We start from the raw sequence: 25,860 nt of genomic DNA on the forward strand, positions 1-25,860 counted from the left end.
AGTGTTTTGACCAAATGAGCCTTCATTTCAAAATTGTGCTTAAGCAATTAGAAAAAACTGTAAATACAGGTTAAAAAGGTATTTTATTTCATGGTTGAGTCCCTCAAAATAATTCTGCATAATTCTGCAGCTTTTGTACCAAGTTCTGCACAGAAATACCAAAAATAAATCTGTCTGGCCTTGGTAATAACTATACAAAGGAGATGTTATTCCTCTAATATGACTAATATTACTAATTATTATTACTAATAATACCTTTCACTATTAATATTACTGATATTGATGAAACAGAGGACATGTGATGTTTATAGGATGCTCTAAGCTGATCTATTGTACCTAATTTGGCCAAAATACTCACACTGGTTAACCTTTGGAAGCCTCATTTATGTTGATTACAGTTTCATTTTATTTATTTTGTTGTTAAATCATAAAAGATCAGAAGTCTTGTTATCAGCTCCAGTGTTTCAGGTGCGTCACACTTTATTTTAAGTCACAATTCACACTATTAACACAGCATTAACTAAGACTTTAGCTCAATAAACTGCTAATTAGCTGCATAATAATAGTTAATAAGGCAGTAGTAGAATAGGATCTCTATAAGTGCTAATAAACAGTTCACATCTTAATAATAGGTAATAAGACACCAGTTAGAATACCCTAACCCTAACCAGTGACTTAAACTAAAGTGTCACCCAGTGAGTGCCCTATAAAGGGTTTAAAGTCTTCATGTGAAACTCCACTATAGTGCAGAAGTAAACAGATGAGGTTACAGCTGAATGCAGTGTGTGTGTGTGTGCGTGTGTGTGTGTGTGTCGTCCAGCAGGATCTGTGTGTTTGTCTTCTGGATCAGGTTACCGTCTGGCTGTTTGTCAGATATGAACACTAATGAGGGCATGAAACCACACCTATGAGCACAGTGAACTGCACTTCCGCTTTCTGAGACGCGTCCTCGTCTGACCTGACGATCTATATCTCTTAAAGAGACAGTTCACACACACATAATCCACATTTCCTCGTTGTTTACTCTCACACTGAAATGGCCCTAAAATGTCTTTAATAACAGTGTAGAATATGAGTGCACTTAACTAATGCTAATCTAGTGCACAGATAATCATGAATAATGGATAACGTGGATAATACGTTACAATAATGTTGTAGTAGTGAATGTATTAACTAACATAACCAAACAATGCACAATATTTCACACAGGTGTTATTCACAGTTAGTTAATGTTAGTGAATACATAAACTAATACAACATTATTGTAAAGAGTGACTACAATGTAAAATGAGTATTAAAGGCATTAATTAATCATTCATTTTTAATTCTATGTGATTCATAGAGTAATTAATCTGTGAATTGATATGAGTTAAATGTCAATATATTATTATATTATATTATTATTATATTATTATAACACAATATAACATACTTTTAATAATGATATTATATTATATTATATTATATTATATTATATTATATTATATTATATTATATTATCTGATTATGTAAATTCATATGTCAATTACTCGAAAAGTTACATTTCACCTTCCAGTTTTCTACTTTTAATTAATAATTCTATAATTATTTGCTAAGATATCATTAGGTCATGACTTGCTGAGGCACATTATTGTTATTTAATTTAATATATAGTGTAATTAGATATTCCTGTCTGTTCCTGAACAAGTCATAGCACAACTATCCAATGATTAATTAATGTAGGCAACTGTTGTGGTATAAAAAGATATTAAGAGTGTGTGTGTGTTTGAGCTGAGAATAGCACACAGATAATGTCCTCCAGCTCTCTGAAACTGACTCTTTCAGGCTTTGATCATAATTGTGGCGTTTTGGTGACTGTCGCTTTAAATGCAAATGAGATTGTGCTCTTTTCAGAAGAGGGCGGAGCTATAAATACCTGTCTCAAACACTCTAATGGCTAATGGACAGACGGCTGCTTCTCACTCAGGGCTGCTGTTTATGCTAATGAGGTTAGAGATAGTGGGCGGGGCTTTTGCCCCTCTGATGACACGTACAAAGGGAGAATGTCAATCAAAGTGTTTCTGCATCAAGTCTGATATATGATTAATTCATCTTTTCCATTGCTGGAGAGATTCACACACTGCTGACACACACACACACACACACACACACACTTCTGGGTTTAAAGTTGATTTCTGCATAACGGCTCCTCTTTAATGCTGTTTCTCCACTGTAGGCGGTGGTGATCTGCCATGGCGGAAGGATCGGCTTTTTCCAGGGTGATATTCGTCTTCTCCCTGATGATATGAAGGCTCTGAGGCCCACCATATTCCCCGTGGTTCCTCGTCTCCTGAACCGCATGTATGACAAGGTGAGAGAAACAACAGGCTTTCACTCAGATCTGTTGAATGCTTGATTCTGATTGGCTGGTATTAAGACTTGTATGCTTTAATATAATGTAAATGATGCATCTTTGAGAAATATGTAGACAAAACCTTGACAAATCTATGTTATGCACATTTATTCCAGCTTATCTTGGACTGTGGGCGCCGCGATTGTTGTCTGCCTCTAGAGCGCTATCAACTGTCATTATAAACACACCAAATCAAGTGATACACAATGTAATTGTCAGTCAAAGGGATCTTAATCTTCATTACTGTTAACTGTCCCCCACAAGGAGAAACATTATAATATTAAATCCCTCTGGACATTGAGAAAAGGCAGAGAAAGGAAGTCACCAATAAACATGCCGATGCTTGTCAGCATCCGTCCACACTGCTGCATCACTGGAGACTTTATAACTCAGGCCTGTAGCCATAGGGGGTTTGCATCCTCACTGACAAAGGTCCAGAATTTGTCCTACATGAGCCCATTTGTCCTATTTTGACTGCTATGCCATCATAAACAGAGAAAATAACCCATCAAAAAAGGCTTTAGGACAACGTGAAGTCCTCTGTTGGCTGTCGCTTCAGTGTGACTTCAGCTAATCAGTTTTGGCTAATGTAAACAATTCTTTTTCATGAGCTCAACATCCAGCTGTGCAGGAAAGCATACAATCTGATGTCATCTTTCACTACTGCATTGCTTTTAAATAGAGAAAACATTTAACAAGCTGCCTGACTTTTATTCTAAATCTTGGACCTTATTCTTGAAACAAAAAAATGAGCAATGAAAAGGGGTGAAGCACCAAAATCATATTACATTTATTTTTCTATTGTTCTTACTTTTTTTGTTGTTGTGATGATCACCTGACAGTCTATTCCAGCTAAAATAGTGCTTGAAATGTCCCTGAAGTGCAGTATTTAAATCTAATAATTAAATAGTGGCCCAGATGAGGCCTATTACTGCAAAAAGATCCACTTTTTGAGAAAAAACGAACCACCCCTGTCACCAGGCTGGCTACGGCCTGTAACTGGGGTTTATTCCTGTCAGACTCATGCAGCGGTGATGACGGATGTTAAACTAGATCCCCACCAATATCAAAAGCAAATCTAAAGCCTTGGGTTGGTGACCACCGCTCGAGTGTGACCGCGGATTTAGGAGTGTGTAGCAGTCATTCAGCAGTGATATGTGTGTGTGTGTGTGTGTGTGCAGATCTTCAGTCAGGCCAATAACTCTGTGAAGCGCTGGCTGCTGAACTTTGCGGCCAAGAGGAAAGGAGCGGAGGTGAGCCGCGGCGTGACCCGCAGCGACAGCATCTGGGATAAGATCTTCTTCCACAAGATACAGGTGTGTACAAAACTCAATCTGACACAACTACGGTCAGATTTATTGAAAAACAAACAAATAAATAAATGAGTTATTACAGTGGAAGTAGTTATGTGGCTTAGGAAAACTCAAAAATTCACCTGCAAGGGTTTTATATGCTTAGTTATAAACAAAGGCACACACACACACGCACGAACGCACGCACGCACGCACACATGCACTGTGTGTGTTTGTCGCCTCGTTACACACATACACTGCTAATTTCACAATATACACATTAAACTAACAAACAGTTAAACCGGGCGGTGCTGAATAAATGCTTAATCTGTATATCCTGCAGTTTGTGTTCTGACCAGGTGTAAACGGTGGAGAACAGCTCCTTAAAGCCCGTCACACAAGCTCTGCACCACATCTTTTAAAATCCCAAATATTGTTTAGTGTATAAAACTGTCTGTATGGTTGAGCAACACAATTAAAGCAATGTAAAGATGTGGAGCTCAAGGCTATAGTGGAAAATGATTCTGCATTTAGGCTACTTTTGGGTTTGCCAGCCACTGCTGTGGGGTACTGACACAGAGACACACACCACAGAGGCTGAAGCCAAAGCAATGCTGATGTCTGATGAGCTCCTGTGTGTGTGTGTGTGTGTGTGTGTGTGTGCTCCTACAGGCCAGTCTAGGTGGTCGGCTGCGTATGATCATCACTGGAGCGGCTCCGGCGTCTCCGTCCGTCCTGGACTTCCTGCGAGCAGCACTGGGCTGCCAGGTGAGCAGTCTGGAGGACAGACCTCCCTCTCCTGCTGCTCATCTTCATCATCTCACTGTGTGTGTGTGTGTGTGCAGGTATACGAGGCGTACGGTCAGACCGAATGCACCGCCGGATGCACCTTCACCACACCTGGAGACTGGACCTCAGGTGAGACTCGCATCCAGATTCACAAACGGACCGAGCTTTGGAAATGTGCAGTTTATGGAGCTGAACACAGATTTTTATGAATCTTTTCACATTTGAAAACAACTAATGTTGATCAAAGTGCTTTACGAATCAAACAACACACAAAATCTACACTTACATCTATATATACACACAAAATAAAATTAAATACAACCAAATGCAAGAGGCAGAAGATGATTTAAATGAGATTTAAACGTGGGCGTCACGGTGACGCAGTGGGTAGCACAATCACCTCACAGCAAGAAGGTCACTAGTTCGAGCCTGGGCTGGGTCAGCTGGTGTTACTGTGTTGAGTTAGCATGTTCTCCCCGTGTTGGCGTAGGTTTCCTCCGGGTCCTCCGGTTTCCCCCACAGTCCAAACACATGATCCAAAGACAAGAATGGGTGTTGTTCAGTAGATTTAGGCCAACTCTGATGAATGATTTTGAACCACATCACATGTTGACTACTGTATAAGTGTACACCTGCTGTTTATAGGGACAGTTCACCCTGAAATATTAATGAATAAACTGAAATATTCTGTCATCATTTACTCATTCTTCACTTGTTGCTTACTTTCTCCTGTTACCTGTTATCTTCACTAAAGAAGATATTTTGAAGAAGCTGGAAACCTGTAACCATTGACTTCCATTTGTTTCTCCTTCAATGGAAGTCAATGGTTACAGGTTTTCAGCATTCTTCAAAAATATCGGTCCCACTTTATATTAAGTGTCCTTAACTACTATGAACTTGCATCAAAAAATACAAACAGTGTACTTACTGTGTTCATAATGTATTTGAGAACACTTGTGGTGCTCTTGATTTGGGATAGGGGTCATGTTATGGACAGGTTTGGCGGTATGGGTAGGTTTAAGGGTGGGTTAAGGTGTAAGGGACGGTCAACAGTGTATTTACAAATGTAATTACAGAAATTAATAACAGATGTAATTACATGCAGATATTTAATCAAGCATAAGTACACAGTAAATACATATATTTACACAATAAGAACATTGTAGTTAAGTTACATATTAGTTAAGGACACTTAATATAAAGTGGGACCATATCTTCCTTTGTGTTCAGCTCAAGAAAGTAACTCATACAGGTTTGGAACCACTTGAGGGAGAGTAAATAGTGAGGGACTCTTCTATTTAGTGTGAACTGTCTCTTTAAGTGAACAGCTGCAGGTCTTCTGCTTCCCCAGCGGTGGTCTCTGAGTGAACTGCAGCAGACTCTGACTGTGCTGCTCAATCTGATGCACATCAAACACACAAGAAACTGACTGTGGTTTACTGGCTGACGAACTCACACTGAAGTGCCTTTACAGTCTGTGATTAGCAGATTAGAAACTGATACTGATCTTCCAGACTCTCAACACTGAGTCTGTGCTGCTCTATCTCAATAACACAAGAACACACTGCACCAATAGGCACAAAAACAAGACTGCAGGAGGCTGATTCTGATCAGTCACTTATGCACGACTCTAACAATCTACTTATGCTTTATTATATGGACAATAATAGATTTTTGATCATTTTTTCAAATAAAAAAGTGGCATCTGCAAATAAATAAATGTAAGGCTTATTCTGATCATCAAACTGTAATAACACAATAATAGTAGCACAATAAACACAATGCACAATAATAATGCATCAGAATGTAATTATAATCTCCACCAAATTGCGCTAGTTATCCTAATATACAGAAATAAACACATTTGATTGTATTCTCATTTAAAATGGACAACAGCATCGTGTAAAGAAGCTGAGTGCTTAAATAAAATGCAGTTATCTGCAGAACTAATGCTGGGGATTAAACAGATGTCAGTGAAAGTGTAAAGGAAATCAGGAGATGATGCTCTTATGTGTGTTTTGACACGTCTTGTCCTCTGTGGCTCTGTCTGTAACTTCATTAAACTGATGCACACACACACACATGAAGCATTAACAATCATATCCGCAGACTCAGAGGGCGGATGTAAGTAAAAACCGCAGATCTGGAGCGTGTGTGTGCTGGGAGTGCCATCCTGTGGCTCATTCCTGCAGTACACACCACAGATTCACACTCATCGGCTCACATGCATCAGAACTCACAGTCTTAAAGGAGACCCATTATACCCTGTGAGCTGTAAATGCATCTCTGATGTCTCTCTCTCGTGTGTGTGTGAGTTTGAGCTGAGAATATTCACACAGATCATGTTCTCCAGCTCTCTGAAACGGACCCTTTCAGGCTTTGATCCTAATTTTGATGACTGTCGCTTTAAATTCAAATGAGATTGAGCTGTTTTCAAAAGAGGGCGGAGCTACAGATGCCTGTGCGTCACCATAGCGACAGATTGAAAACAGTACTGGCTATCTGTGTGTAAATGGGCTGTTGTGTTTGTTCCTGCAGGTCATGTCGGAGCTCCTCTGCCGTGTAATCTCATTAAACTGGTGGATGTGGCTGAGAAGAACTACTTCGCTGCTAAAGGAGAGGGAGAGGTGTGTGTGTGTGTGTGTGTTTGCACTGCTCTGTAAGAGAGAGAATGATGGTCACTTATGCTCATCATTAATAACACTGTGTTTCAGATCTGTGTGAAAGGGCCGAATGTGTTCAAGGGTTACCTGAAGGACCCGGTGCGGACCGCCGAGACGCTGGATGCTGATGGATGGCTTCACACTGGAGACATTGGGAAATGGCTGGCGGTAAGATCCTGAAAACCCTGTTTCTCTCTGTGTGAAGTGCACTGAAGCCTTCAGGACTCCTCGATTATGAAATATGGCACAGTAACCGCTCTAAATGTAATGCTCTGAGATTATATCACAGCAGTACGCTTCTCTTCCAGATTTCTATAAATAGCAAATGATCAAATGTAGCTGACTCCACTTTGTAAACAGCTCAGTAAATATTACTGTAAATATTTTTCTTCAATATCTGTGTATTGTACAAATATGAATGAAAATATGGGTAAAATTTCACCTGTAGTAAGTCAGTGAGATCTCTGTGAATGCACTACACCCTTTAAAATCATGAAATTACAATAGGATGATTTACTGTAAATATACATATTTATAATTATTTGAATTCTATAAATGTAAATGAATACAATTATGAATAAATCTCACTTGTAGTAAGCCAGTCTGGCTTCTGGGGATGTGCTACACATATTAAAATGAAAAATAATACATTTATTCGTGTGATTTATACATAAATGAAGGTAAAAATGTGAGAAAATAACATTAAGGGCTTTAACTGATGTGTTGTGTATGCTTATGACAAGAGATAGCCTATTGCCTATTTCTGCTTTGTGTGTACCCTATAGTTAGAGGTGTAGTAGCCTTGCTACCTGTAGTATATCAGTCTGGCCTCTAACCATTCACTGGACTCTTCCAGAAACACTCTTTTCTTGTTTGCGTTACTCTGCATTTTGGTTCCGTCAATGTAATTTGCAGATGATCCCTAAAATTGCATGTGCGGATGTCCAGTGAATATCAAAGCTAAAACCAACTTTACTGAGCTGTTGTGAACGCTCCTAATGAAAATCATCATATAAAACAGCACATGACACAATATGCTTGATGAATATGATGAATATTACTGATGACAGAAACTGTGTAAGGCTGACGGGTCTGCTGATTTCCACAGAAGCTGCAGGTGTTTCTTTATTTTGCTCATTGAGATTATGTGGTCATGGCCAGATTATTGGGTACAAATTCAGTGTAAGCATCAGGAAATCTTACTTGTAGTAAATGTTGGTCTGTTTTCTCCATCAGAACGGCACACTGAAGATCATCGACCGCAAGAAGCACATCTTTAAGTTAGCTCAGGGTGAATACATTTCCCCAGAGAAGATCGAGAGCATCTACATCCGCAGTGAACCCGTGTCTCAGCTCTACGTCCACGGGGACAGCCTGCAGGTCAGTAAGAGAAGAGTATACTGGATTACGTTACATGAATGAAAAATGCGGATTAATGGATTAATATATGAATTCATATATATGTATAATATTAATGATGATATGATGTGATTAGCACTGATGGTGGCGTGGACAGCCCTCCTCATGCACATGATATAAATGGACATTACTCACTAATATGTTCATATATAATGAATTACTTACTGCTGAGCAAAATTTAATCACGATTAATTGCATCCAAAATAAAAGTTCACTTAATATGTATGTGTTATATTATACATACAGCATGCATATATTTGAGAAAATGTTTAATTATATTTAGATATAAAGTATATATGTATATCATCAAATGATATATACATTTAAATATTTATGTGACTTTATTATTTTGGATAATTTTGTTTCTATGTGTGAGTTTGTATCACATATACATAATAAACACATATAATAGACAGTAGACACACATATATATTATGTCAAATCTTATTTTGGATGTATTGAAACATATCCCAGCTCTAGAATTAATAAATGTATGTTAATACACAAATATTATTATGGTGTAATCTGAGTGTTTTTGGATTACTTTTGTGTGAACCCTTATTTGACGTCACATATACTGATGCAGGATAATCTTCTGTTAATTTAACAGGTAGACATATCAAATCTCTTCATCAAGAGCCTGAACAGCTTGTGTTTAAAGTGCACTGATGGACATTTAATGCTCACTCACACTGATATACCTCAGTGTCTGCTCAGAGTAACTCTATGAAGTCATTAAATCACATCTTCTGTAGATCGGAGCATTATAAAACCATGCAGCACGTTCTCTTAATGTGAGGATTTGCAACACGGTTGCTGTTAAACAGACGATGAGGATCTGTTCTTAACTTGCTGCTGTTCTTAGTAGCTGCATGTGTTTTCTGTAAGTGCAGTGTGTTAAACTCTCTCAGCCACCAAACAATTCTGACTTAAACTTTCTTTTATTCAACCAACAAGTTTTGTGTTTTGACTCTAAGTGACACCAGCTCCAGCAAAATATATAATAAGCCGATAAACACGAGGCATCATTGTGGAACAACATATTGCTCAGCTTTTGTTTACATTTAGGCAAAAACTTGAAGTCAGAATTTGCCCACAGGTATTAATAAAATACAATATACTATAATACAGGGCATCACGGTGGTGCAGTGGGTAGCACAATCGCCTCACTGCAAGAAGGTCACTGGTTTGAGCCCCAGCTGGGTCAGTGTGTGTTTCTGTGTGGAGTTTGCATGTTCTCCCTGTGTTAGTGTGGGTTTCCTCCGGGTGCTCCGGTTTCCCCCACAGTCCAAACACATGTGCTATAGGGGAATTGATCAACTAAACTGGCTGTAGTGTATGAATGCAAGAGTGTATGGGTGTTTCCCAGTGTTGGGTTGCAGCTGGAAGGGCATCCGCTGTGTAAGTTGGCGCTGTGGCAACCCCTGATTACTAAAGGGACTAAGCCAAAAAGAAAATGAATGAATGAATGAATAATATAATGTAATATAAAATAATAAACATTAAAATCAATGAACTGTAAACTATTTTCCACTGTTGTGGAAATTATTAATCTATAATAAAAAACAACTGTATTGCGACTCCAAACATTATAAAAGTAGTTTACTCTTATTACCAGTACTTGATTTTCATAATCTGATTAATAATCTAACTCACCTATAATCCTCCACCTTCCATCCTTACTCTCGGATCTCTCTGTGTGTGTGTGTGTGTTTCCAGTCGTGTCTGGTGGGAATCATCGTCCCGGATCCGGAGGTTTTTCCCTCGTGGGCTCAGAAGAAAGGTTTTGACGGAGGTTTCCACGAGCTGTGTGAGAATAAAGTAAGGCTGATCCTGAACTGGTTGAGCGTGGATCAGTGTTTTTGCTAAATGAACACATCTCTTTCTGTTGTGGTGTGTGTGTAGGAGCTGAAGAAAGCTATCCTGGAGGACATGGTGCGGCTGGGGAAAGCCAGCGGCCTCCATTCATTTGAACAGGTGGGTGCGTTCATACACTCAGCTTTCAGTCATCAGTAGGGCCAGACGGAATCTGCAGACATTTTCTGCTATTTCTGCACAGAATTGTGTTATAAATCTGCAGACTTATGCTGAATTATTACGGGAGTATCATAACTAAAACCTTAATATATGAAATAAAAGTAATATCTTTTTAACTTGTATTTAATGTTGAAAATGCTAATCCAATTAGATATTTGGTGAACAAAGCAAGTCTCTCATATAACATCTCTACTGAAAGACAGAGAATATTACTGAACACACTGCATTATACATAAATCAGATCAACATGTTCATATTAGTCAATAATATTACTGTAATTAATTTATAAACTGAATAAATTTAGATTTACACACATTTACTCAAGTAAATAAACTGAATTAATGATGTGCTGAAAATCTGTGGTATTCTGCGTGCACAGATTCTGTGTGGGTCTAGTTATCAGTAATGATCATGTGTGGCTGGAACGTGCACATTTAACCCTCAACAGAGACATTTTTGGGGCAAAATGATGAAATTTTTTTCATCTTTATTTATATTTTATTATTTTATCTTTTTAAAAATAGATTCTTTAATCTGAGCAGTTCAAGACTTCAAGATCTGAACACACACAAAACATAATAGAGGACTCAATTCAGCAATGTTAAGTGTCCACCTATAGCAACTGAATGGGAAATACTGAAATTCTGAGCCACCACTTATGTGAAGTCACTTTATTTTATTATTATTTGTAAATAGATCATATAATCTTAGTGGTTCTAGACTTGGCTGCTTTTTATATGTTTACCTCTTGATCAAATAAAAGAAAGAGGACTTGATTCAACACCGTCATTATTTTACCTCCTCCACTGACAGATTATTTGTCTTGATTTGAAGGAAAACTAAAAGGTTTTGACCTATCATTTTCTAAAATAATACAGTGTAGTGGACGGCACAGTGGCTATCATTTAGCAAGAAGGTTGCTGGTTCGAGTCTCAGCTGGGTCAGTTGGTGTTTCTGTGTGGAGTTTGCATGTTCTCCCCGTGTTGGTGTGGGTTTCCTCCGGGTGCTCCAGTTTCCCCCACAGTCCAAACACATGTGCTATAGGGGAATTGATGAACCAAACTGCCCGTAGTGTATGAGTGTGTGTGTGTGTGTGTTAATGAATGTGTATGGGTGTTTCCCAGTACTGGGTTGCAGCTGGAAGGACATCAGCTGTGTAAAACATGCTGGAATAGTTGGCGGTTCATTCCACTGTGGCGACCCCTGATGAATAAAAGGACTAAGCCAAAGGAGAATGAATGAATAAGCAATACAATATGCTTAACTTGCTTAAAAACACCGATATTTTAGATATTTGTCCATCAGTTTTCAATTCAGTGCCAAAATCAGCAGAGCACCACACTTCCACATGAGATGATCACTCCTGATGGTTTCTGTCTCTCCTCCAGGTCAAAGACATCTACATCCACAAGGAGATGTTCTCCATAGAAAACGGATTGCTGACCCCGACTTTAAAAGCCAAGAGACCCGAGCTGAAGGAGTATTTCAAGGAGGAGATCCAGCACCTGTACAGCAGCATCTCCATGTAACCAAAGAGCGGGACGTTCTGGCCATTCCTCCATCATCATCATCATTTCTCCTCCCTCATGGAAAGCAGCTGGCAGTGGAAGCGGCTCTGAGCGAATGAGCCGTGGGTCCAGACCGAGCATGAGCTTACAGAAGCAGTGATCTTCCTCTGGCCGTGAATGTCAACAGTCGGTGTGCCTTTAGAAAACCAGACCCGATCACAGCAGAATCTCCATCTCCAGCTAGCGTGCATGTTTCATTCCTCCTACAGGCAGAGGATCCGGCGGTGGTGTTTCGTTTATGGCTCAAAAAGGAAACCCAGCAGATGTTGAGCTGAAGGCCATGCATGCAGGGTGCCGGCGCTCCAGCGTGGACGTCCCCGTCATTCAACTCAACACTACACTCTTCATCAGATCTGTGCGCCGACTCCTCAGAATCAATCATGACTCAATCTGTCAGCTTTCATCTAATAATCCAGGTCTAGCACATCTTCTCAGCTTAAAATAACATGTAAAATGTCTATCAGAGTGGATTACCTCGATTAATGATGTAAAAACAGGGGTAGCTCAGTCTTTCAGCTTCTCGTGTATCCCCAGCAGGCACACAATGTCATAAGACGTTGATTTTAGGTTAGATTTAGGTTGTGACATCAGGTGACCAAAATTCAATATCTAGCCAGCGTCTAATGGCAATGTTATTGTTCAATAATGACGTCAAGTGACGTTGATATTTGGTTGACTTAAGGTTGTGTTGGAAACATCTAAAACAAATGTTATATTGATGTCAAATACTGACATTCATTCAAAATCCAACGTCTGATAGACGTCATAGTGGTAACGTCCACACAACGTCAAGCTGTAACATCATTAGACGTTGATATTTGGTTGATTTTTAGGTTGGATGTTGGACATTGATATTGGCCTGATGTTGGGTTCTGATGTCAACCCGATTATCATTTCCAAACAAAATGCAACGTCCCACGATGCTGGGGTACAACATGTTGATGTTCTGTGCCTGCTGGGTCAGATTGAACTCCTTACACACTGCCTCTGTTTTACATCTTTATTTAAGGTGGTATCCCAAAATAAAGATGTAAAAACAGGCTAGCACTTATTGTCAGCTTCAAATGTCTCCCAGCTTAAATAAGGGTATAAAACAGATTGTTTTCTAGATTTACAGGAAAACTCACTTCATTTTGACTTGTTATTTCCAAAAACAAAACAGTTTTACTTGCTTGAAAAAAAAGCTTCTTTGTTTGAATATGTTTAGATATTAGTCCATCAGATGGAGATTCAGTGCCAGAATCTGGATTGGGTTGTAATTTCTTGATTGTAATTTGGTTCACAGCAATAGCCGACACAGAACACCACACAAATAAATATAAAAGGTCCTACAAAAATCAATTAGAATAAAATAAAATGATCATTTTTAAGTAAACAAATCAACTACCTATCAAAACATGTGCAAACAGCAGGAGAATCCAATGTACAGAAGCAAAATACAACCTAAATCAAGAAGTATCGTCCAGACAAGCAAACCATAATGTTTTATTTTCAGAACACAGCACATCTTGTCAGCTTCAAACATCCATCAGAGAGAACTACCACCTTAAATAAGGGTGTAAAAACAGTTCAAACATCCATCAGAGTGAACTACCACCTTAAATAAGGGTGTAAAAACAGTTCAAACATGCATCAGAGTGAACTACCACCTTAAATAAGGGTGTAAAAACAGTTCAAACATCCATCAGAGTGAACTACCACCTTAAATAAGGGTGTAAAAACAGTTCAAACATCCATCAGAGTGAGCTACCACCTTAAATAAGGGTGTAAAAACAGTTCAAACATCCATCAGAGTGAACTACCACCTTAAAGTTTTTAATTGAATAAGTTTTATATTTAATTCATTTGTTGTTCATTAGAGCAGTAGTTAATTGCAGTTGACATCTGAAGCTAACACAAAGTGCTGCCCCTGTTTTTACCCCCATATTAAAGCTGCTTGTTCATTCTGATAGACGTTTGAAGATGCGCTAGTGCTGATTTATTAGCTGAAACATGACAGATTGAGCTATTTTGAAGAGTTGATCAGCACAGATCGTCTGAACACCAGTGCGACCGCGGTGTGACTCTCTCTGCCAGACCACTCGCTTTTCAGTTCGTTCACCCCGAAGCATTTCAGTAGTAGTGTACATTTTTGAAGAAAACTAGATGTGAGAATATTTAAGCAATGATTTGACGTGTAGAGAAACCAATAAGATTTGAATCTGCTCTTGAATGATATCAGAACTTTCTCTTTGTGTTTAAAGGACAGAGCTGTTGATTTATTTATGATCACACTTCAGCACATTCTCACTCCCGACTCCTCGTTTAGTGATGCTCTGGACATCCTGTTGGCGTCACTTTTACATTCTGCATCTGATTATACGGTGTACTGCGTGTATTTGTCAAGTACGAATCATTTGATAAAGATGCATACTTTCAGAGAGTGTTGTCAAAAATGTATCGATAAATATCTATACTCAACTATTTAAAGTGATACAGTCTTGCTTTTGGTTTGTTTCAATACCAAAATCAGAAGGGAGATGAATAATTGATAATACTATTACGATTTTAACACTTTAACACTTTTTTATCCCCTAATTTATTGTTTCGGCCTGTTAACACACCTGGTGTTGGACGCATTAAACGGTTTAGTTTTTTCTTCATTTGCATACTTTTAATGTGGCGGAATTTGCTCTCCATGGTATCAAAAACAGTATTGAATATTGATATTTTCAAGGTATCGTATCGTATCGAGTTCCAGTATCCTGACAACACTACTGTCAGCCATGTTTTGGAGCATTTTCCACACCCGTAATCCTAAACCTGCCCACTTCTCAACAACATAAAGAAGCAGCAGGCAAATAAAAGTGGAATCATGTCTATTTATTACAAAACCTGACATATGAAAGCAATATAAACAAGTCCTGTTGCATTGTGAGTCTTATACCATGGGTTTATGGGACAAATTGAGTCATTTCTGATGTTTTGACACTTTAGCCAGAGGTTGTGTCAGTTCCTCACAGAAATAACTCGCACTGACATGGAGGACTTGAATAGTCCTATCTTCTTAATAAACTGCGCCTGTAGTTGCATCTGTTCGCTTTAACCTGTTTAATATTGACGAATGGATGTATGGATGGGTTAGGAGCTGGGTTACTTGCTCGTAAATCTGTTCATGGTGTAAAGTAGTTTTGACTGTTTACTTTGGAAAAACGCACACCCCAATAACAGCCAAATTATTACCCAGTATATCATTTAATCTCAAGGTTAAAATTGCAGACGCCCTTCGGACTAGCATATCAACACCAAAGGTTTTAAAGCAAGGATAACCCTATGCTTTACGAAGGGGTTCACTGAGCGTCAGTATATATAATGACATCATTATAATGCTATAATTCTATATATATATATTATTGTAGAGCAGTCGGGAGTGAGAATGTGTCACTCAGTTGTTTTAGTTTTCTTTTTATGGCATTAAAACACGACGCATTTCACTCGCCGCCTTTCGTAGGCCTCCTCAGTCGGCCTGTGTTGTGTTTCTGCTAGAATGTTTCTGTAGCTAATTTAAGGATCAGGGTTATTTTGGTGTTCATTGATTTATTCCTCTCAGAGGTTATTCTCCTTACGGATGCCCCAGCTTTCTGCTCACTGTTTTATTTACAGATCAACACAATTGATTCCTCCTAAGTTCAGGCTCGGGGTTCAGTGGTGAGAATCATCAGAGCGTCTGTTTAATACGCATCGTCAAGTGTTCCAGTCTTTCCGTCAAACAGCACGTAGACATTCGCCAGTATGAGCGGTGAGCCTTACACATTTTATGTTACAATTTGGAGAAGAAAAGGTTTGTTTCCCCTTGATTTTGACCATCGGTTTGTGTTTTGGTAATTATAACAGTTCACCTGCATCTTTTCCTGATAATAAAGTCTTTTCTGCGCATGTACATCTCTGCATATTCACTAAAATAGTGATGAGTGAGCAAAAGATGTAAAAATAAAGAAGAATTCTTTGTAATTCTATTGGTTGTGGTGATGTTTAGCGTGTGTGATTAAGATCAGAGATGTCATATGATTAATATTCCTCTGAGCAGATGACAGATTGAGTGATGTGTGTCTGCTGGATCTCGTCAGTGTTTGTTAAAGCATTGCGATGGGTTTTCTGATATGTGGTCAGGTTCACCGTGTTTGTTCACTGCGACCTGCATTACTGAGCTGATAACAGAATGATCATGTTTAGGTGATCAACAACAGCCAGTCTTTCTTCTTACTTGGCCTTTAATCATCTTCAGATCCCATGACTAGAGCCATAAAGAATCTGCTGACATTATTCTGCTATTTCTGAACAGAAATGAGTAAAAATATAAATAAAAAATCTGCAGATTTACACAGAATGATTTTCAGCGATTAACAGAGAAAACCTTAACCATGTGAGATAAAAAAAAAAATAATAACTTTTATTTTATATTTAAGGTTTAAGATGCTAATCTAATTAGAAACAAACAAACAAAAAAGTATGATTCTCATAACATACGTCTTCTGAACGACAGAAAAATTACTTTACAAACTGAACAAATGGACATAAATACTGTAAACACCTGCATATATGACTGAAATTCATATATAAACTCCAGACATGTACATTTACTCATTTACATAATAATTACTTATGTTAGTGCACAGATCTGTGTGGGCATACCATGAACAAACAACAGAGATGAAGATCTTCAGTTCTGTCAGGACAACTCTTAGGAGTGTTGATGTGTTTGGTCTCTTGATGTTATAGATCTGCTTCACTGCTGCTTTGAGTATTGCTGCGGAGCAAGTACAGAGACTTACTACTGCCTGTAAATTCACAAACATGCTGCCTTAAATTAAAGTAAAAACCCTCAAACAAGCAAATCTAACTATAAATGTTTTAATTTTGCACCATTGACCCCTGAGATCACATGTTTTACTATCTATGTGTGCCTGGGCTACCTTACCGAATGGCTTAACACTAGTGTACTATGTGCCTCATGTACCTTGCTGAATGGATTTACACTAGTGTACTAGACTATGTGTGCACGGATTACTTTGCCAACAGCTCGGTATGATATCCGTATATAACCCTGTTCAAGCTAAAAGCTGTATGTTTCTTCAGAACAAGTTTTGAAAGCACTACTTCTGTTCAAATACACAGTTGTAGGCATGAAGTAATAATAAACAATAAGCAGACTAATAGCACACAGGTCAAAAGTAAAACATCATCTTTTATCTGAGATGTTGTTTTCAGATTATCATATCCCACAACACACTACAGGTTGCTAGCACACACAGCACAGGTATTTAAATGTTGAGGAGCAAGCTCATTGGCTGCTAAGGCCACAGCAACCAATCACCTGCACCATGAGTCGTTGCTGTGGTCAGTGGCAGATGTGGTAGGACCTTTAACCAGTGTCCACTAGTTGTTAGTTATACTCCAGGGCTGTTGAATGCTTGATTCTGATTGGCTAATGGTCACTCTCAGGTGTTTGGTTATTGTCAGATAAAGGCACAGCTGAAGCTATGACCTGGGACCACAAAATGTTCTGAGATTAGTATATGACAGGAAAGCTGAATAACTGAGCTCTTATGATTTGTTAGGATGGATAATATTTAGCAGAGATACGAATGTCTGAAAATCTGGAATCTGAGGGTTTCAGGAAAAAATAATCTAAATAGTGAGGAAATGACCCTCAATTAAGATGAACTAAATACATTTCAGCAATGCATATTAATGATGCTTATGAATTAGATTTTGATATACTGACAGAAAAAAATGTAGAAAATATCTTCACTGAACATGATTTAATATTGTACGGGATAACTTTGAGTATTTCTGGCGATTGCTGCAAATATACTCATGCAGCTTCAGATGTGTTTTGTGCAGCAGGGTCATATATAATCTCTCTTCATCTCTAGAATGTTTGCTTCCATAGATATAAACCAAGCATTGTGTGTTACCCAGTTTTAGGCTCTTGATGAAACTCCTTTTATATCTGACCAATAGTGTTTTTACTGAAACAGAACACATGTAAACCTTAGAGACACACTGAATGCTGTCTTTAAATGATCTATTTTTTGTTGCATGGTTTAAAAACTGTCTGATCTCCACTGTTACTCTTTCAGGAATGTGTGTACCTTGTGTTTCTCACTTTATAAGGATCAAATGTCCCCACATGTATAGAAATACTGGTAAAATTTGACCTTGTGGGGACATTGTTTTGGTTTCTGAGGAAAACGGCTCATAAATCAGACCGATTTAAGGATTGTGAAGGTGTAAAAGTGCAGACTGTTTAATTTTACGGTTGGGTTTAGTGTTGTGGTCATCGTTACAGCTATGAGGAGAGACTGTAAAGACATCTGCACATGTGTGTGTGTGTGTGTGTGTGTGAGAGATCTGAGATTTAGCACTTGATCAGGTTTAGTTCATGTAGATACTGAATGACAAACACTAAATAAGCAGAAAACTCATGCTCATATTGCTGAGACTTTACCTCTTTTCCTTCACTGATTCTGGAGGTCTTTCTGAAGCCCAGAGCTGGTGTGAAATGAAGGTCTGTGGTGGTGGAGCGGCGTACTCTCTGCCCGGTAACAGGAGCAGTCAGGTTTATTCAACAAAATAGTAAAAATACAGTTTATATATAGCACAATCTCTTATATCAGCTGTACATGATCCGTCACATTCATTTACAACAGAACATAGCATAAAAAAACCTGTCTGCTTATATCAATAATACAATCAGACCCAAACTACACCTACTAACAGTAAACCAGAAGAAGAGCGCGTCCGCATCCATCATCATAGTCCAGTTCTGTCCCGTAATAGAATAGATTTATCAAGCCTGATGTACAAATGTGCTGCAGACGGAGAGAGACCTGCTGTTAGAGCGTCTGCAGCCTGTACAAAACCTCCCGTCTGCCCGGGGACTGACCTGTCCAGATGCACAGCTAGCATATAAATATAGTTCCCTTGTCAAGCAGTGCCGATCCGGCTCACGGCAGTATGTAGAAAGCACTGTCCGTCTGTCAGACACACACACACACACACACACACACACACACACACACACCGCCGTTATTGAGTCTAAACCCAGGCAGCAGACGGAGCACGCTGGAGAAACACTGTAAACCGAGGAGCTGTAAACACACGTCTGATGCTGAGGAGAGTCCAGAAGATGAGCAGAGCATCAGTGGAGTACCGTAACGCTGAGTCTGTGTGTGTGTGGGTGTGTGTGTGTGAGAGACGCAGACCAGGAGGAGCAGCAGATGAAAACCACATGCTCTTCTTCCTCAAGGAGAGAAACACTGAAGGATGGAGATCAGAGACCAGGAGGACCGCCAGTCACACTGCAGACACCTGCTCATCTGAAACACACACACACACGCACATACATAAAAACGCACGCACACACACAAACACACACACAAAGAAGAATGAGTAAATGAGCTGCCGATTCACACACAGCAGAGTGACATTAGCAAACACACACAGCTCAAACACTAACACACACACACTGAAGCAACACCAGCTCAATCTCAGACCACGGTGCATCACTGATCATCATCATCATCATCATCATCATCATCATCATCATCATCATCATCATCATATCACACTGCAGTTATCATATGAAGGCCAGACACCCGTGTGTGTGTTTAAAACACATCTTTTTGCTCAGTATTGTAGTGTAAAGTACTCGTGTAGTCTGTTTATTCAGACTGTGTGTATATTCAGCTATGTGTAGTCTGTCTATACTAGGTTATCTGCTCCAGTGTGTTAGATATGGAAGAGGTTAACACTGTCCAGTGTTGTCTTTATATATATGATTAGGTTTATTCATAAAAATCTAAAGTTTGGTGTGTAAAATCTGCAGGCTTCAGGTGTATGTAGAGTGATGCTGAAGCGGACATGTTTCACTCACTGGACAGAAAGCTCCACATGTAGACACAGCAGCTGCGGAGACTTATCAAATATCACATAAATAAAGAGCAAATGACTAAAGGTTTCAGTTCATTACACTGCAGCACTCAGGAGAATGAGCTGAAGGAACGTCTGAATAAAGAAATCAAATGTTTTGGCACAAAAAATAGACAATAAAGTGTTTTGGTGACATTATCTTCTCCCTGTCTGAACTAGTAAGTTATAAAAGCCAAAGATTCATTTTCATCACTCAGTGTTCGTGTCTTCAGTGTCTGGCCTTAATGTCAACATTAATTCCATTCAGCATAACAGATCTGCACACTGCAAACAACATGCGGTTCTAAGAGTTTGTGTCCCGTTTCTAGTCCAAATATATCTACAAACTCTGAAATCAAGAAGCATTTAGACAAGCAACAAATATAGTGTTGTGTTCAGAAATAATGAGTCAAAATGAAGAGAATTTTCCATTAAACAAGCAGAATAATCTGACAATGAGGGAAGCAGAATAATCTAGTGTTTCCTTTCGACATAAGTTAGTTCTGCTTCCCTCATTGTCAGATTATTCTGCTTGATTTAAGCAGAAACTCTCTTCACTTTGACTCATTATTGCTAAACACAACACTAGATTTACTGCTTGTCTAAATGCTTCTTGATTTCAGAGTTTGTAGATATATTTGGACTAGAAACAAAATAAAAGCTCTAGGCAAGGGTGCTTTCACAGTTTCTTAAATGTGTTTGTGTTGTGAGGGGGCGGCACGGTGGCTCAGTGCTTAGCACTGTCGCCTCACAGCAAGAAGGTCTCTGGTTCGAGCCTCGGCTGGGTCAGTTGGTGTTTCTGTGTGGAGTTTGCATGTTCTCCCCGTGTTGGTGTGGGTTTCCTCCAGGTGCTCCGGTTTCCCCCACAGTCCAAACACATGCGCTATAGGGGAACTGATGAACTGAACTGGCCGTAGTGTATGAGTGTGTGTGTAAATGAGTGTGTATGAGTGCGTGTGTGAATGAGTGTGTATGAGTGTGTGTGTATGAGTGTGTATGAGTGTTTCTGATGAGGATCTTCAGTTAATTTGCTGATGTTTTCTGTAATTGCATATGTTTTCTTCACTCGCAGCACGCTCAGATCTCTCTCTCACTGTAGAAAGCACCCTAAGAAGAGCATTGTTTGTAATGTAGTGTGAATGCTGGAGGCTGGTCTCCCTGTGCAGATGCTCAGCCTGTGTGTGATCTGAGCTGGTGGTGTTTTTCTCCCCGCCGCAGGTTCTCCACATACCCTCTTCCTTCTCCGCAGTGCAGTGAGTGTGTCGGGATGGCTCCGGCTCAGGTTGGGGTTCCGCCAGGCTGCGTCTCAGTCTGCAGCTCTGCAGGGCGACTCTATATTCGGGCGGTTTGAGCTTCTGGGCGTCCTGAGCCTGAGCGGCGCCCAGAGTCAGACCCTGATAACCTGGCGGCGTTGGTGGAGGTGCACGGAAACGCTCATCTTTACAGGGAGATGTTACACAGTACACTGGCAGAACACACACACACACACACACACACACACACACACACAAACACACACAAACATCAATAAAGAAATCAAAATGTAAATCATAAAGACGATCACTGAGAAACCAACACAGCATGCAGAGGTGTGAACACCAGCAGATCTGAACACACACACGCACGCACGCACGCAGGCACACACGCACGCACGCACGCACTGCAAAAAACGCTTTTCATATTTAGTTTTTGTCTTGTTTCTAGTCCAAATATCTAAAAGTTCTGAAATCAGTCAGCATTTTCTAGACAAGCAGTAGATCTAGTGTTGTGTTCAGAAATAATGAGTCCAAATGAAGAGAGTTTCTGCTTAAAACACGCTGAATAATCTGACAATGAGGAGGAGGAGTTATCTTGTCAAAATGAAAAACATCCTCCTCTTCCCCCAGTGTCAGATTATAGTGATTTATAATGTGATTTGGAACACACTACTTCATTTATCAAATACTATTGAGGACAGATAGTGTGTGATTTGGGACTCAGGCGAGTGTGTCTGTGAGCGTCAGATCTGCTGGTGTTCCTGTAAAGCAGCGGTCTTCAATCCTGCTCCTCGTGTCCCCCCACTCTGCTTATTTTACTACATTTGGTATCACTTTATTTTGATGTTCTGTTTGTTGAGTGTAAGTTTCACTGCATCTACATGCCAACTAATTCTCATTAGACTATAAGTAGACTGTTAGGGTTCAGGTTAAGGTTAGTGTAAGTTGACATGTACTTCTAAAGTATAGTCAGCTAAATGTCTATGGAAACAGCAGTATCAGCTGATATTAAGAAGCAGTCTACTAATACTCTTAGTCAACAGAATGTGCAGAAGGGATCATCAAAATAAAGTGTTACCCAAAATGTAAATAATCACTCATTAGTAGAGATCTCCATGAACTGTGTTAAGATCGACATGTTCCCTACATAGTGTTCACTGCTCTCTAGCCCCTGCACATGGGAAATCAGCAATAAATAAAATAAAAGATTTGTTCTACACATCTGTATGCAGCATATTAGATTACTACAGCAGTGTGAAGGGCTTTTGTCTTGTTTCTAGTCCAAATATCTTAACATTCTTAAATAAAGAAACATAGCAAGCAGCAAATACAGTCTTGTTTTCAGAAACAATGAGAACATTTCCATCAGGATTTCTAATATGCATGTAAATATCAAATAAGTATGCAGTTATTAGTGATTTATACTTGTCTAGAAAATGCTTCTTGATTTCAGAATGTTTATAAATGTGGACCAGAAGCAGTAATAAGAGGCTGTTTTTGTGTGTACAGCGGGAGCGTGTGAGGAGCAGGACTGCGAGCCGCCGCTGTAGAAACTGAAGCTGGTTTTCACCTATGAGCCCCCTCTCTGTGCTGGAGGTGATGGTCTTGTAGTCGGAGCTGTCGACTGGATCTGTGCTGCTGCGTTTAACGGTGTCGAATCCGTCCTCTGAGTCTCGTTCCTCCAGCAGAGCCGGGTCCACCTCTGCGATCGGGCCGCCCATGGGGGTGTGGCGGAGGTTGAGCGGCTCCGGGGCCCGCTGCACCGTCTGCAGGCTGTCCTGAGGAGAATCACGGGGCGATAACAAGATTTAACAAGGAAGCAAAACAAGCTAAATAATCTGCTATAAAAAATGTTATTCCTAAAGCAAAACTAGATTATTCTGCTGTTTAAAAAACATATGCTGTTTTTAGATATTTTAGAGCAGTGATCACAATAGCGGGATATTTCAACGTGAGGTTATGATATCGTCAGAATGTCATGGGTACCTGAGAGTTGCTGGAGCAGGAGGTCCAGCTGGCGCGTCCGCTGTCCGCGATCTCTGAGACGGAGGAGTGTTCAGGGGCCGTCAGCTCCTCAGCACTGCTGGAGACGGTGGAGAGCGCTACTGTAGAGTCCCGTACAGATGAAGACCAGCTGAGACAAAGGAATACAGCACTGAGGCTCAACACACATCTTCACACTACACCTGACAACACTCTCAATCCAACCCGCTCTTAAGGATCTCTAAACTCAGAGCTTCTGTGTGTACCTGCAGTCTGCTGGAGTATGTGTGTGTGCCTCTGCTGGGACGCTGGCGGGGGGCACTGTAAGTCCCGAATCCACGGAACAGTTGCTGACGATGCTGGAGCGGGACGAGATCTCACTGGAGTCTGACAGATCAGAGCGACCCGCTGGCATCAGGGCATAACCTAGGGACAGAAAAGCAGTAAAACATGCTATCTTTACTCGTGTTTCTAGTCCAAATATCTATACATTTTTAAATCACGAAACATTTTCTAGACCTGCAAAACATATAGTGTTGTTTTGAGAAATAATGAGTCAGAATGAAGTGAGTTTATCCTTAAAACAAGCTAAATAATCTGACTGGAGGAAGCTAAATAATCATGGTTTTGCTTTAAAATAACATTATTTTGCTTCCCCCATTGGCAGATTATTGGTAAAAGTCTAAACAACATGTTGTGTCAGGCCTTTAAATAGTGAGAAATAGTTTGCTCTGATCTGTTTCTTAATAATTAATCTTAATCTTTTAAAAATGGATAATATAAATATACATATAATAGGTTATACCATTGTAAATGCAAACACAGCATTCAGTCTACTCAAGAACAAAATCATTCAACAGTCTTAAACCAGCAGATCTAGATCTCCTCGCAAGACACATTTCTTGTAAAATAGCTGTTTGTTTCTACATATAGCCTACAATTAAAGTCAAATTAGATGCAGAGTTTGTATAGTTTGACCTACAGTAAGCTCTGAAATAGTTCATCAGAGGTTACTGTAGGTCAGAATACAGCAACATCCCTCAAAACACTGAAAAACTCAAATACATCTCATTAATAAATTAGATGTCATTTAAATAAACACATGAGTTAGCAAACTAACAAAACTAACATTACTGAAAAAGTTGAAGACCCCTGATCGTCAATGTATAATTCACACCCAGGCCAAAGGACTGTCAAAATAAGGTGATAGCATTGTTCTGCTTTAGACCTGCAGATTAAATATCAATCTCAGATCAGTAATGTTTTCCTTTCAGGCTGTTTCTAAGTGTAAGAGCTCATCTGGACAACCAAACCATCATCTTTCTCTACTAGTGTCTTTCTTCAGCTGTCAGTAAACGTGTGTGTACAGTATTTACCTGAGCTGGCTTACACCTGCCACTGAGACGAGACAGAGACTGCACAATCAGATCAAATATTACTGACATTCATATCTATCTGAACATGATGGACAATAAATACACAGCTGAAGACAGAATCAGTCACGCTCCTGTGAAATTGGTATTATTCTTTAATATTTCCCAAGTAATGGAGAGACTTTATCATAATAGTGTTAATAACTCATCTCTAATAACTGATGTCTTTCCTCTTTGCTCCATGATGACAGCACATAATATTAGACTAGATATTCTTCAAGACACTAGTATTCAGCTTAAAGTCACATTTAAAGGCTTCACTAGGGTAATTAGGGTAAAGTTAGGGTAATTAGGCAAGTCATTGTATAACAGTGGTTTATTCTGGAGACAATCCAACACTAATATTGCTGAAGGGGGCTAATAATATTGACCACAGCAGTATATATATTTATATATAATTATTTGTGAGTGTGTGTATATTCCAGCCAAATGAAAGAAATCAGACTTAGATATAGATATTAGATATAATAGATGTTCAATACAACAGGACATTGTCCTTCCTCTGTTAATCATCAATTGGGAAATATTTGAAGATGAATGGGGTGATTAAGTCTGTCTTCAACTCTATATTGTGTCACCAGATGTAGGTATTCAAACCTAAGAGCAACACAAAAGCATCTGCCTTTATTCTACAACACAGGAGAACACGAGAACACATCTGAACAATGCTGTCAGCTAACATCCTGACGGCAGTCACTCCACACACTGCTTCCTCACTCGGAGTTTGTGACGAGTTTCTAGTCCAAATATCTAAACATTCTCAGCATTTTCTAGACAAGCAGAAAATAATGATCTAAAATAATGAAAATGAAGTGAGTTTCCCCTTAAAACAAGCTAAATAATACTGTTTTAATGCACAAAACTCAATTAAAGGGATAGTTCACACCCAAGAAATGAATGTGTACACCATTAACTCTCGCTCGGGTGTTTCCAAACCTTTCTGATGAACACTAAAGAAGATACACTGAAGAAGCTGGAAACCTGTAACCATTGACTTCTATAGGATTTGTTTTTCCTACTGTGGAAGTCAGTGGTTACAGGTTTCAAACATTCTTCAAACTATCTTCTTAAGTCT

General features: G+C 39.3%; 2 protein-coding genes across 5 annotated transcripts in view; one reads left to right on the forward strand and one right to left on the reverse strand.

Annotated features, from left to right (window-relative positions):
* acsl6 (acyl-CoA synthetase long chain family member 6) overlaps window positions 1–16,150 on the forward strand; it is a 40,719-nt gene extending 24,569 nt beyond the window's left edge. The window contains exons 12-21 of the mRNA XM_056446054.1: window positions 2,216–2,350; window positions 3,574–3,708; window positions 4,357–4,452; window positions 4,530–4,602; window positions 7,012–7,100; window positions 7,188–7,304; window positions 8,373–8,516; window positions 10,275–10,376; window positions 10,461–10,532; window positions 11,981–16,150. Coding sequence (XP_056302029.1) covers window positions 2,216–2,350; window positions 3,574–3,708; window positions 4,357–4,452; window positions 4,530–4,602; window positions 7,012–7,100; window positions 7,188–7,304; window positions 8,373–8,516; window positions 10,275–10,376; window positions 10,461–10,532; window positions 11,981–12,121 — 1,104 coding nt within the window. The 3' untranslated portion in view covers window positions 12,122–16,150. The remainder of the gene's footprint in view (window positions 1–2,215; window positions 2,351–3,573; window positions 3,709–4,356; window positions 4,453–4,529; window positions 4,603–7,011; window positions 7,101–7,187; window positions 7,305–8,372; window positions 8,517–10,274; window positions 10,377–10,460; window positions 10,533–11,980) is intronic.
* Window positions 16,151–18,731: 2,581 nt separating this feature from the next.
* LOC130215122 (rap guanine nucleotide exchange factor 6) overlaps window positions 18,732–25,860 on the reverse strand; it is a 96,957-nt gene continuing 89,828 nt past the window's right edge. For all 4 annotated transcript variants that reach the window (XM_056447024.1, XM_056447022.1, XM_056447023.1 and 1 more), the window contains 5 exons: window positions 23,619–23,778; window positions 23,356–23,503; window positions 22,940–23,147; window positions 21,345–21,578; window positions 18,732–19,521 (listed from right to left, as the gene is read on the reverse strand). In XM_056447024.1, the coding sequence (XP_056302999.1) occupies window positions 19,499–19,521; window positions 21,345–21,578; window positions 22,940–23,147; window positions 23,356–23,503; window positions 23,619–23,778 (773 nt within the window). In that variant the 3' untranslated portion in view covers window positions 18,732–19,498. The remainder of the gene's footprint in view (window positions 19,522–21,344; window positions 21,579–22,939; window positions 23,148–23,355; window positions 23,504–23,618; window positions 23,779–25,860) is intronic.

Source organism: Danio aesculapii, chromosome 21 (assembly GCF_903798145.1).
Source record: "Danio aesculapii chromosome 21, fDanAes4.1, whole genome shotgun sequence".
In the NCBI taxonomy this organism is placed as follows: domain Eukaryota; kingdom Metazoa; phylum Chordata; class Actinopteri; order Cypriniformes; family Danionidae; genus Danio; species Danio aesculapii.